This window comes from Medicago sativa, chromosome 6 (assembly GCF_051527215.1).
Source record: "Medicago sativa cultivar Bolivia chromosome 6, Bolivia_mono, whole genome shotgun sequence".
Lineage (NCBI taxonomy): Eukaryota > Viridiplantae > Streptophyta > Magnoliopsida > Fabales > Fabaceae > Medicago > Medicago sativa.
This window is the reverse complement of record NC_140754.1, coordinates 43,557,055-43,570,710: the sequence shown is the minus strand read 5'-3', so window position 1 is coordinate 43,570,710 and position 13,656 is coordinate 43,557,055. Positions and strand designations below refer to the sequence as shown.

At 39.5% G+C, this 13,656-nt stretch overlaps 1 protein-coding gene and 1 non-coding gene across 2 annotated transcripts; one reads left to right on the top strand and one right to left on the bottom strand.

The window, feature by feature from the left end:
* The first annotated feature begins 10,548 nt into the window (after positions 1–10,548).
* On the top strand, positions 10,549–12,897 carry LOC146915320 (uncharacterized). Its single transcript, XM_085721317.1, has 3 exons — positions 10,549–11,406; positions 11,722–12,408; positions 12,496–12,897. Exons 1-3 carry the CDS (start codon positions 10,549–10,551, stop codon positions 12,895–12,897), a joined length of 1,947 nt encoding a protein of 648 aa, XP_085577443.1.
* Positions 10,915–11,021, bottom strand: LOC146915321 (small nucleolar RNA R71). Its single transcript, XR_015017206.1, has one exon. It is a non-coding gene; the product is annotated as a small nucleolar RNA R71 (small nucleolar RNA).
* Positions 12,898–13,656: the final 759 nt, after the last annotated feature.

The following is a 13,656-nucleotide window of genomic DNA, read 5'->3' as shown; positions in this document are numbered from 1 at the left end:
TTGAGCCATTTACAGGTATTGAAATCAGGTCAAGTATTTGTGGTATTCCAGTAAGAATTGCGGAATGGCAGATAGAAGCTGTACTCTGTAGAGAGGCCTCTGGAAAATACTCTGGAATTGATCTCTCAAGTACAGCTGAAGAACGCCTCTGGAAAGAGAAAGTAAACTTGGCCCTGTTCAACTCAACACAAGCAGGAAAGTATGCTGATCTAAGCATGGATAAGAAGCTGCTTCTGAAGATTCAGAATGAGGACTTACTTCCATGTGGTGGAAGTGAGAAACCCAATTTGGCACAAAAGGTCTTTCTTCAACACTTCATTAAGAAGGAGAAAGTGAACGTGCCAAAATATATGTTCAAATACTTGATAGAGTGTCTGAAACAGAGTCAGCTGCAGAATAGAACCTGGGTACCTTATGGAAGACTCTTGTCAGAAATATTCTATCAAGGAGGAGTCTTGGACAAGCTAAGCAGTGCTGAAGCCTTCACAGATGAGCTGCTTGATACTAAAACTGGAAAGTTCATTAATGCACAAACCCTCAAGAATATGAAGTTGATCCCTGCTGTCACCAAGCTTCATACAGATTTGAGTGAATCACTTGTTAAGTCTGATCTTATGAAGGACTTTCCACCCATCTGCAAGAAGGATCCCATTGAAGTGCAGATGTACTATATCAAGGAACATTTTGAGGCAACCAATGAGAGAATCAGATTGGAAGATATTCCAGAGGAAATGTATGGTGGTGCTCTGCCACGAGCCAGAGGCAGAAAGTCAAAAAGAAAGATGACTGCAGAGCAATATCTAGAGGTTGAACAATCTGCTAAAAAGGCAAAAGTTGCTACTGACAAGCTCAAGATTGGTAGTTCATCAGTACCTTCAATTGAAGAAGCCATTGAAGACATGGATTCCAGGATGATCATGGATGTTGGCATTACTCTTGATCAACCTGCTATACCAAAGAGGAAGAGGAAGCCAGCCTTGAGGAGGACCAAGGATTTTCCTCACATCACCTTGACAGCTCAAGATGCTTCTGATTTGGGGTTAAAGGACTTACAAGGGAAGAAGGCAGCAGCTGAAAAAGTCTTGAAAATTGCTGCTGAGCAACAAGAGTCTGTAGTTTCAGAAGCCAAGCAACTGATGCTGATGACCAGTGAGTCTGATGCTGAACCAGAGAAAGTAATTAATATATCATCAGATTCCGCATCCTCATCATTATCAGATTCTGATGATTCTGATGATGATATACCCTTAGCTCAACTTTTTCATAAACCAGTAAAGAGCCAGTCAACATCAACCAAAACCAACAAAAAGCCCTCTCAGTCAACTACTTATGAAGCAGTTGGTCACATAATTAATGCGAAGTTGGCTGAATTGGCTGAGCAGAGAGAAAGAGTCATTGACACTATCTTTCGCCTTAACCCTCAACCCCTTAACATTCAACCTCTCAACATGATTCCTCCAGAAAATGTTGAATTCACCTCAGAAAAGGCCTCTGAAACAACTCCATAAGCAGCTGCTTCTGAAAATGTTGTTTCAGAAAACCCCCATCAACACACACCTGAACCACATAAACCCACATCATCCCCACAATCACCAATAGCTACCATTGACCCCCAACTCAACACTCAAACATCAACTTCACCACAACAACCACCAACTGAAATTGAACACCCCCAGAACCAACTCCTATGGATGTTGACATCTCTCAAGTCAATGTTCAAGCCTCAACCTCTACCACACACATTGCTTATGACCAGCCTTCATCTTCAAACACACAAACACACCTTACCATTCCAGTTCCTAACCCTGTTCAAGACCTGGAAATCAGTGATTCTGATCTTGAAACCCTTGAACAACCACCCACAAACATCCTGGAATCTGGATATATTAATTCTGAGCTTCTGACAATCCTTAGTCAATTGCATAATCTGGTGGATCAAAGAAGGACAATTGATCTCACAAGTGCATATGAAGACTCCTGGGCATCTCTTCAGAACCGGGCAGCTGAGCTTATTGAAGATATCAAGGCTAAATGCATCAGAGTCAAGCAAGCTTCAGTCAGAAGGCTAATGGAGCATTTGAATCAGAGTCTTAGAGTAAGAAGTTCTACACTGCTCCTGGCAAACCAGCCTTTCTTCTTAGAAACGGATTACTTGACCAGAGAAGCAAGGTTGTGTAAGCTTCTAAAGAAACAGATGGCACAGCAGCAGCAAGAAGCTAGAGAAAGGGAACAAGCTCTTCTCCAGAGGCAACAACAGCTTGAAGAACTGTTGCAAAAGAAAATTGAAGAAATGGAGGAGATGAAGAAACAACAACAAACCAACCCTTAGTTGCACACCTTTGTGTTATTTTCGTTTGTTGTTTGTTTTAAAATTCTTAGTCCTTGCTTCTGAAACCATCTTGTTTTATTTTTATGCTTCTGAATGCTTACTGCTTCTGACTGCTTAGCTGCTTCTGATAATTGGATATTCATGCTCATATATTTTGATCTGATTGAATTAATTAATTTCTTGTATACTCTCTCTTGTTTGAGTTTTTCTCAAATCTTTTTGTCTTTTATGCTTATTTTTTATTATTATTTTTTTTTATAATGACAAAAGGGGGAGTATATGTGACAAGTATTTAAAGGCTCTGAGCCCCATTAATGGCATTTGAAATTTTTGAAAAACTTCTATCATTTTTTTTTCCTTATTGGTATAAGTAAAATTAATTGAACCATTCTTCTTATCTATAAGTTAATTCTTTCAATGATTCATTTTTTAAAGCTCTGATATTTTTATTGTGCGAAAAATGAATTTAATTAACCTGGATAGAACTTAGGGGGAGCTTACAAACCTCACCTTAAAGACTATCAGACTCAGGGGGAGTTTGAGCTTACAAACCTCAAACTTTGAGCTTACAAACCTCAGAACCCCAAAGTCAACTTGTTAATTAGATTAACAACAATTGATCAATTTTAAATACTTTTGTTTGTCATCATCAAAAAGGGGGAGATTGTTGGAACAAAATGTGCTTAACAATGAACCTTAAAGAGTTTTGATGATAACAAGGTATTAAAAATTGTAAATTGGACTAGCTAATATTTGTTCAAGTGTACAGGACCATAATTATAAAGTTACATCATCATTGGTTCTGAATGAGCAAATAAAGAGCAAAGGAAATGAAGCTTAGATGATTCTGAAGGCAAAGCGCTCCTGAAGTCAAGCTGCTCCTGAAGAAATACCGCTCCTGAAGTAAAGCTGCTCCTGAAGAATAGTGCTTCTGAAGACAAGAGGTCCAGAAGCCACATCATCAGAAGCTGCACCATCAGAAGCTGCAGAAGTTGCTTCATCAGAAGCTGCCTCATCAGAAGTCATTTCACCAGAAGCTGAAGATCAACTGGATTTGCAAAACATTCAAAGATTGAAGGATCTACATTGCAAAAGCTGTCTATTAGATTCGAAAACATAGCAGAAAATTAGTGGAACATTGCAACGGTCATTTCAAAGGTGTTTGAAGGCCTGTGCTTGCAATTTGGACGAAAGTGTTGACATTGTACTTTGTACGAATTGTACAACCACGTTCTCCACCACTCTGTTTTGTGTCCACGCTACAAGACAAGAAAACAGCTCCAGAATACGGTCTCGCCTACATATATGTTCCTTTGGATAAGGAATGGATTTCAAATTGGTTCTTCGTAGGACAACAACCAAATCAGGCAAAAGATCATTGGTGAAAGATCAAGCTTCAACAACGACTCTTTGGTGTGCTGGCAATTTCACAACGTCTCTTTCACACCTCTATATAAAGGAGTGAAGACCTAGAGATTTGGTAATGCAAGAATGCTGAACGAAAGACTCACAAGATTTTCACAAGTACCAAACCTCTGCTGAAATTGTTCTGCATTCACTTAGAATTTCTGTGTCTCAAAGTCATATCTTAGAAATTCTTAAGTCCATTGAGTCTGTATCTGATTTGTATTGTGAGCACCTCTGATTGTATATCAAGTGTTCAACCTTAAACAATTTTCTGTGTAATTTTGTTTAGATAGGAAGTCTCTTGCAGTTGTGCTTGAGCAGGAAGTCTCTTGATTGTGTTCTTGAGCAAAGGAAGTCTCTTGCTTGTGTGCTTGAGCATTGGAAGTCTCTTGCTTGTGTGCTTGAGCATTTGTAATCAGATATTACTCATAGTGAAATCTCCTTGGAAGTGCAAGGGGGACTGGACTACTTCCGGATTGTGGAAGGAACCAGTATAATTGCTTTGTGTCGTTCTTCTTCTCTCTCTCTGTTTTATTCCGCTGCATTTAGATTCTGATTATCACTTCAGAAGCTGTCTCACCTAGCTTCTGATCAGTGTGTTCAGTTTTTAGGAGAAACGAAGAATTTTTCAAAACACAATTCAACCCCCCTTCTTGTGTTTTTCTCACCTTCACAAGCTGTTCTTTGGATCGAACTAGCCACTTGACCCATAACAAGGCATGTAGCAAGATACAAATTGAGAGTAAGTTGGTATTGACTTGATTTGAAGATAGACATGACCATTATTGTTGGCCCAAGAGCAAATTTGAAAATGAATTAATGTTGACGAAGACATTGAATTGAATTGAGAGTTGACATTGAAATAAACATTGAATGTTGAGAATAATCAGAGACACAAACATAGACATAGACATAGACACTGAATTGAGAGTTTGAAATTGAATTGAATTGGAAATTGAAATTGAGTTGAATTGAAAGTTGAGATTGAGTTAAATTGAAAGTTGAGGTTGAGTTGAATTGAAAGTTGAGATTGGAAATGCAACATGTATGTATGGTATAACAATATCGTTGAATGTATGAGCACGTAAAATGCATGATTATGCATGTATGAATGCTTGGGAATGCATGATTGGTTTACAATTTGGCAGAGAATTTTCACAGAGACAGACAAAACATCGGAAGATTGGGCACGTAGTGGCTCGTGCTATAACATGTACAGGAAATCCTCTTTGGAGAGACCGTCGTTGAGAGACGTATCGAAACCATGGCTGAGGGCAATATATCATATCACATATACAAAGCTTGCAGAAGAGGGAACCTTGGAAGATTCTTTGATACATGTCGCCATTGCTAGGCGTGTCAGTGCTGAGTAGACATTGGATATTCGCATCTGTGGTCAATGCTTTTCATATCATTTTTATTCTTCAATCCCATTTTTGCCTGAACCGCCCTTTCGGGTTTTCGATTCACCGGGAATAAATTCTTTCCATTGCCCCATTTTTGCCTGAATTTCCTTCATAAGTTGTCAATCAGCGGGGTGCTCATTTTTGCCTAAGCCGCCCTTTTGGGTTTTCAACTTAGCGAGCTTTTCATTTTCATTTTCATTTTTTCACTTTCATTCTGTTTTTTCATTCTTGCCATTGACCACAGATCATCCTGGGGGGTAACCTGCTCGTAACATGTATTGAAATAGACATTGACACTCATTTATTCATGCATGTTTCACTAGAATGTACCCTATTGCTCAGGTTTGCTTTCAAAATAGACGGAAGAGATTTTTCAATTTTCAAAAATGTTTGTTTTAGACGTTGATATTATCAAATAGAAGGAAAATATTTTGTATATAGCATTGAAAGTAGAAAGAAAGTAGAGTTTCAAACAACAGCACAGGCTCAAATTGATGTAGAAGAGTGAGAGTCAGCCAAAGGCATAACTCCACGGACTTACAAATCTTGGAAAATGGTAATTTTATTGGTTGGTGGTACATTGAACACGATGACCGCTACATTTCATAGAAATTTTGAATTCACAAGTACAGAAGCCTCTGATGAAGACGATCGTTGGCAGTTGCAGATGCCCCAAGGGGTGATGGTGATTTGCCAGATATAGTTACTTGTCTTTTATTATTAATCTCATTTTTGCATGAACCGCCCTTTCGGGTTTTCGGCTCATCGAGACGCTCATTCTTGCCTGAGTTGCATACAATCTCAGCGAGCTTTTCATATTCATTTTTTTGTCCCTAACTTTTGCCTGGATCGCCCTTTCGGGTTTTTGACCCACCGGGAAGCGCATTTTTGCCTAGGCCGCCCTTTCGGGTTTTCCACCTACCACGCTGTTCTTTTCATATTTTTAGACAAAGTATTTCTTGACTATATCGGCATTTACAAGATTTGGAAGTTCAACACCATCCATGTGTGTAAGGATCAAAGCACCACCAGAGAAAGCCTTCTTGACAACATAAGGACCTTCATAGTTAGGTGTCCATTTGCCCCTTGGGTCGGGTTGCTGGCTTATCCTCCTTTTCAATACAAGTTTGCCTTCCTTGAATTCTCGAGGTCGGACTTTCTTTTCAAAAGCATTCTTCATCCGCACTTGATACAATTGTCCGTGAGCCATAACATCCATACGTTTCTCTTCAATCAAATTCAACTGATCATACCGACTTTGACACCATTCAGCCTCAGTTAATTTTGCTTCCATGATCACTCGAAGAGATGGAATCTCCACTTCCAGAGGGAGAACTGCTTCCATGCCATATACCAGAGAAAAAGGCATTGCCCCGGTTGAACTGCGCACCGTAGTACGGTAACCATGCAAGGCAAAAGGTAGCATCTCGTGCCAGTCTTTGTATGTAGTGACCATCTTCTGAACAATCTTCTTGATATTCTTGTTAGCAGCCTCAACTGCACCATTCATCTGAGGTCTATAAGGGGAAGAGTTGTGATGTTCAATCTTGAATTCTTCACATAAAGCTTGCATCATGCTATTGTTCAGATTGGAACCATTGTCAGTAATGATCTTGTTAGGAACACCATATCGACAGATGATGTTATCCTTGATAAACTTCACTACCACTTGCTTGGTCACATTTGCATAGGAAACAGCTTTAACCCATTTGGTGAAGTAGTCAATTGCCACTAGAATGAAACGATGTCCATTAGAAGCTTTTGGTTCAATTCTTCCGATCATGTCAATGCCCCACATAGAGAAAGGCCATGGGGAAGATATAACATTGAGGGCATGTGGAGGCACATGAATCTTGTCAGCATAGATTTGACATTTGTGGCATCTCTTAGCATGTCTGTAGCAGTCACGCTCCATAGTCATCCAGTAGTAACCGGCTCTTAATAACTTTCTTGCCATGGTGTGACCCGTAGCATGGGTCCCAAAGGTACCGTCATGTACATCATGCATCAATCTCTCAGCTTTCTGTTCATCAACACATCTCAACAAGACCATGTCATAGTTCCTCTTGTATAGGATTTCTCCGTCCAGAAGGAATCTACTAGCCCATCTTCTCAAGGTCTTTTTATCCCTGTTGGAAGCACCAGGTGGATATTCATGATTCTGCAAGAACTGTTTGATATTATAATACCAAAGTTTTCCATTATTCACATCTTCATCAGCTTGATCTGGCATATTGTCAATAGTAAACACGTGAGCGGGTCTATCAAGACGCTGCACTTTGATTACGGGCACGTCATTCCAGTGATTCACACGAAACATGGAAGACAAAGTAGCAAGAGCATCATCCATCAGGTTTTCATCCCGAGGGATATGGTGCAACTCTACCTTGGTGAAGTATGTCAACAAACGTCTTGCATAGTCACGGTAAGGGATCAGCTTCTCATGGTGAGCCTCCCATTCACCTTTTATCTGATTAATAACAAGTGCAGAGTCACCGTAGACATCAAGGTGCTTAATTCTCATATCAATGGCTTCTTCAATGCCAAGATGCATGCCTCATATTCAGCTATGTTGTTTGTGCATTCAAAAGTTATTCGAGCAGTGAAAGGAATGTGGTGCCCCTGCGGAGTTACAATAATGGCCCCAATCCCTTTACCATAAGCATTGACAGCACCATCAAAGACTAATCCCCATATGCTATTGGGATCTGGCCCTTCATTAATCAGTGGTTCTTCACAGTCTTTTGCTTTCAGATACATAATCTCTTCATCAGGGAAATCAAACTTGATCGGCTGGTAATCATCAAGAGGTTGACAAGCAAGATGCTCAACAAGGATACTTCCTTTGATTGCTTTCTGAGCTTTGTACACCATATCATATTCAGACAACAACATTTGCCAACGTGCAATCTTTCCAGTAACAGCAGGCTTTTCAAAGATGTACTTGATTGGATCCATTCGGGATATCAACCATGTTGTATGATTCACCATATAATAACGTAGGCGTTTGGCAGCCCAAGCTGAAGCACAACAAGTCTTTTCAAGCATTGTATACCGAGTCTCACAGTCGGTGAATTTCTTGCTCAGATAATAGATAGCATGTTCTTTCTTTCCAGTCTCGTCTTGTTGACCGAGAACACAACCCACGGAATCATTTAACACTGACAGGTACATAATCAAAGGTCTTCCTTCCACTGGCGGGACAAGGATAGGTGGTTCCAACAAGTATTCTTTAATGCTATCAAAAGCTTCCTGGCACTCATCATTCCATACAACAGGCTGATTCTTTCTGAGCAATTTGATAATTGGTCCACAGGTAGTAGTCATGTGAGATATAAATCTTGAAATATAATTCAGGCGTCCGAGGAAACCTCTGACTTGCTTTTCAGTTTGAGGGGCCGGCATCTCTCTGATAGCTCGGACTTTGTCAGGATTAACTTCAATGCCTCTTTGGCTGACAATGAAGCCTAGCAACTTCCCAGATCTTACACCAAATGTGCACTTGTTGGGATTCAACCGCAGCTTGTACTTTCTTAATCTTTCAAACATCTTTTTCAAATACACAACATGCTGCTCTTCGTCACTTGATTTCACAATCATGTCATCAACATATACTTCAATCTCTTTGTGGATCATATCATGAAACAGAGTGGCCATACCTCTTTGATAGGTAGCACCAGCATTTATCAAGCCGAACGGCATCACTTTATAACAGAACGTTCCCCACGGAGTGATGAAGGACGTCTTTTCTCTATCTTCAGCTGACATCCGTATCTGGTTATAGCCAGAGAAACCATCCATAAAGGAGAACACTTTGGATTGAGCAGTACTGTCAACGAGCACATCAATATGGGGCAATGGGAAGTTATCTTTCGGACTGGCTTTATTCAGATCTCTGTAATCAACACACATTCGAACTTTCCCATCTTTCTTTGGTACTGGTACAATGTTGGCAATCCACTCAGGATATTCAGCTGTAATGAGGAAACCCGCATCAATTTGCTTTTGCATCTCAGCCTTGATCTTAAGAGCCATGTCTGGTCGAGACCTTTGATGAGTCATAGATTAGTATATTTTAATGCTTTATTTAGTTTAGTTTTAAATAAGATTTGATTTAATTATATTGCATTTTATTTCCTTTTAGAATATTTTACTTTAAATTGTCTTTTATTTTATTTTAGGAACGAATATATGGTGGAAGGTGTCTTGGAGCAAAAGAAAGAGGACTGGAGCAAATACAGTGCGAAAATACGAAGATATGGAACAAAAATATGTTCCCACCAAGTCAGAAGCTTGGCACGGCCAGTGCCAACATGTGGCACGGCCGTGCCACCTCCAGAAGCCCCTTTTGCTGCTTTTTCTTCGGGCCCAAGTTACCCTGTTGCAGCTTTACTGTTTTACCCTTTTAGTTGCTTAGTTTCTAAGTCGATTGTATAGCTATAAATAGAGTAGCTCTCCACCATAAACATTCACCTTTACTTTGTTTATTTCAAGCATTATTTCAATAAAAAGTCTTTATTTCCTTTTACTTCCTTTGCAATTTACTTTTAGCGCATTCTCTCTTCTTCCCCCATGTCTACGATGAACATGAGTGAGTAAACTTCTTTGTCTTGGGATCGTTGGATAAGTCTAATGACGTAATCTGGATCAAGCCAAGCCTTAAACCCTAATTATTTGTTACCTTAATTCCTAATCTAAATTCACCGTCTTAACATGAATTAATTATTATCAAACTGTGGAAGCGAACGCGGAGGGTTTAATAATGGTTAATTCATCATCACAGATATCAATTCATAAAGCGAACGCGGAGCTTTGATATCCGATCGTGTGAATTTAGACAAGGTTTGCAAAACATGAGAATAGTCTAGCAAACCTTGGGACACATAAAGTTTCGATCTTCAAGGGTCCCAAAGGCAATCACCCATGAGAAGAGGTGTGGTTGTTGGAGGGATACACTCACTGACTTCGAGAGGAGCTGTGATATGCTAAAGAGAAACTTGTCCTTAGTAATTAAGATTAACGTATAATTATAAGTTTAAGGCTTGCTTGTGAAAAGATTCGTTATTATGATGAACCAATGATCCCGAGGCTTTTTAATATTATTGTTATTTACTTTCAAAAACTGCACTCTCCAACTTCCTATTTCTTTCTCCTCTAATCATTTTCTAAAAGTTAATTAGATTTACCAACTCCCTAGCGGAACGATAACTCTACTTACTACTATTACTTCGATAGGCCGTGCACTTGTGGTTTGGCCCTATCAAGTTTTTGGCGCCGTTGCCGGGGAGTTAACTAATTTAATTAACTTTTTCTTAGTGATTAGAATTCTCTCTTCTTCCTTTTCTCTTTTCTTTTTATTTTTTCCTTCACCATTAACTTCTTGGAAAACACAAAAATAATACCAACATGGCTGAAAGACGTGCTCTTAAAGAATACGTGACTCCTTCAACGGAAGAGCCATATGCTATTATTGTGTATCCAACGGTTGAGGGTGAAGACTTTGAAATTAAGCCTGCCCAGCTTAAGATGGTGCAGCAAAATTATATTTCGGGATCCCCCGATGAGGATCCCAATCTCCATATCTCAACTTTTTGGCGGCTCACTGTGACATATAAGAAAAACCAAGAAACTTTAAGACTGCATCTCTTCCCTTTTTCTCTAAAAAACAAGGCTCTTAATTGGTTCCATTCCCTAAGAGTTGGTTTTATCACTTCATGGGACCAATTAAAGCGTGAATTTCTCATCCGTTTCCTTCCCCCATCAAAAATCGGCCAACTAAGGGCAAAGCTTTTTCAATTTACTCAAATAGAGGGGGAATCTCTTCATGATTCATGGGGACGTTTTAAGGAAATGCTCAAACTTTGCCCCCTCCATGGTCTAGAAGAGTGGTTAATCATCCATACCTTTTACAATGGTTTATCTCATGCTACTAAAATCTTTGTTGATACAACTGCAGGTGGTGCCCTAATGAACAAGGACTTCGAAACAGCTCATGCCTTGATTGAAGACATGGCTCGAAATCTTTCCCTATGGACCGATGGAGAATTCACTACAAAATCTTCACCCTCCAAAAAGAGGGCAGGTATGTACGAAGTCTCTGATTATGACCATCTCGCCTCTAGGATTGATGCACTAACCCACAAATTTGAAAAACTTAATGTTAGTGCTAGTACTCCTACTTCTACACCTTCTTCTTGTAAAGCATGTAGTGAATGCAAACTAGGTAGTGTTGAGCAAATAAACTTTATTCAAAACGACCAAGGGGTAAGTTTTAACCAAAGCCCTAATCCCTTGGTTCAAAAAACAACACCACCAAGTTTTGCAATTGATCAAAAGGTTATTCAAAAGTCTAATCTTGAACTTTTAATGAAAATTTTTCTTCTTAACCAATCCGAACAGCTCAAGGAGCTTGCAAATCAAACTAGACTTTTGAATGACTCTTTTATTACACTTACATCAAAAGTAGACTCTATTTCCTCCCATAACAAAATCTTAGAGACTCAGCTCTCCCTAGTTGTTCAAGAATTTCGCCAACCTAGAATGAACGCCGTTACACTTAGGAGTGGTAAGCAACTATAGGACCCCTTAAGAGTCAAGCCTAGTGAGGAAGAAACTAGTGAACCACAAGGAGAGGTAGTTGAAGAAGAGAATGAGAAGCCACAAGGTGAGGAAGTTGCACCACCTCCCTTCAAACCAAAAATCCCTTTCCATCAGAGATTTGCCAAGTCTAAGCTTGATGAGCAATTTAAAAAGTTCATTGAGATGATGAATAAAATCTACATTGATGTTCCCTTCACCGATGTCCTAACTCAAATGCCTACCTATGCTAAATTTTTAAAAGAAATTCTTTCAAAAAAGAGGAAAATTGAGGAGAGTGAAACGGTGAACCTTACGGAAGAGTGTAGTGCTATCATCCAAAATAAATTGCCACCAAAGCTTAAAGATCCAGGAAGTTTCTCCATACCTTGTGTCATAGGCCCTGAAATGGTAAAAAGGGCAATGTGTGACTTAGGAGCCAGTGTCAGTTTGATGCCTTTATCTCTCTATGAGAGATTGGGGTTGGGGGAACTTAAGTCAACTAGAATGACCCTACAATTAGCGGACCGTTCCATTAAGTATCCAGCTGGAATCATAGAGGACGTCCCTGTCAAGGTAGGAGAAATTTATGTCCCCACAGATTTTGTTATGATGGAAATAGAGGAGGATAACCAAGTACCAATACTTTTGGGAAGGCCTTTCCTTGCTACCGCAGGGGCTATAATTGATGTTAAACATGGGAAATTGGAATTTAATGTTGGTAAGGATACTGTTGAATTTGAACTTGCTAAACTAATGAAAAATCCTTCCATTAAGGACTCTTGTTGCATGTTTGATATAATTGACCGTTGTGTGAAAGAATGCCCCTTAGCATCAACTACACATGATGGTTTGGAAGTATGCTTGGTTAGTGATGCAGGTACAAAACTAGATGGAGATGCCAAAGAGTATGAGAAGATGTTAGATGGAACTCCTCCTATGGAAGATATGGGCATGGAGGAGCTAATGGGAAAAGAACCAGCCCCTCTACCAAAAGAGGCACCAAAGGTGGAGCTTAAACCACTCCCACCGAGCTTGAGGTATGAATTCTTAGGCCCTAATTCAACTTACCCTGTTATTGTGAATGCAAATCTAAATAAGGTTGAAACTGAAAAATTGCTTTATGTCCTCAAAAAGTATCCGAAAGCTATAGGGTATACCATCGACGACATTAAATGAATAAACCCCTCATTGGGCACACATAGGATATTACTTGAGGAGGAATATAAGCCCTCCGTTGAACACCAAAGAAGGTTGAACCCTAACATGAAAGAAGTTGTAAAACTCCTAGATGCAGGTGTTATTTACCCAATTTCTGATTCCAAATGGGTTAGCCCGGTTCAAGTAGTACCTAAAAAGGGTGGTCTCACTGTTATTAAGAATGATAAAAATGAATCCATTGCCACTAGAACCGTCACCGGTTAGAGAATGTGTATTGACTATAGGAAGCTCAACAAAGCAACCCGTAAAGATCACTTCCCACTCCCCTTTATAGACCAAATGTTAGAAAGGCTAGCTAAGCATTCGCACTTTTGTTACTTAGATGGGTATTCCGGATTCTTCCAAATACCTATTCATCCCAATGACCAAGAGAAAACCACTTTCACATGCCCTTTTGGTAACTTTGCCTATAGGAGAATGCCTTTTGGTCTTTGCAATGCCCCCGCTACTTTTCAAAGATGCATGATGTCTATTTTTTCTGATTTTGTTGAAAACATAATGGAAGTTTTTATGGATGATTTTTCTGTGCATGGATCTAGTTTTGATAATTATTTGACTAACCTGGAAAAAGTTTTGGAAAGATATGAACAGGTGAACTTAGTATTGAATTAGGAGAAGTGTCACTTCATGGTAAGAGAAGGAATTGTCCTAGGACACTTAGTTTCTGAACGGGGTATAGAGGTGGACAAAGCAAAAATTGAAATTATTGAAAAAATG

What these genes read in the sequence shown, in the direction of transcription:
- LOC146915320 (XM_085721317.1), top strand. Translation starts at nt 10,549, where the DNA reads ATGGCTGAAAGACGTGCTCTTAAAGAATACGTGACTCCTTCAACGGAA. An exon ending in TTATTCAAAACGACCAAGGG is followed by an intron (nt 11,407 to 11,721) that starts GTAAGTTTTAAC and finishes AAGCAACTATAG; the next exon opens with GACCCCTTAAGAGTCAAGCC. An exon ending in CCGCAGGGGCTATAATTGAT is followed by an intron (nt 12,409 to 12,495) that starts GTTAAACATGGG and finishes CCTTCCATTAAG; the next exon opens with GACTCTTGTTGCATGTTTGA.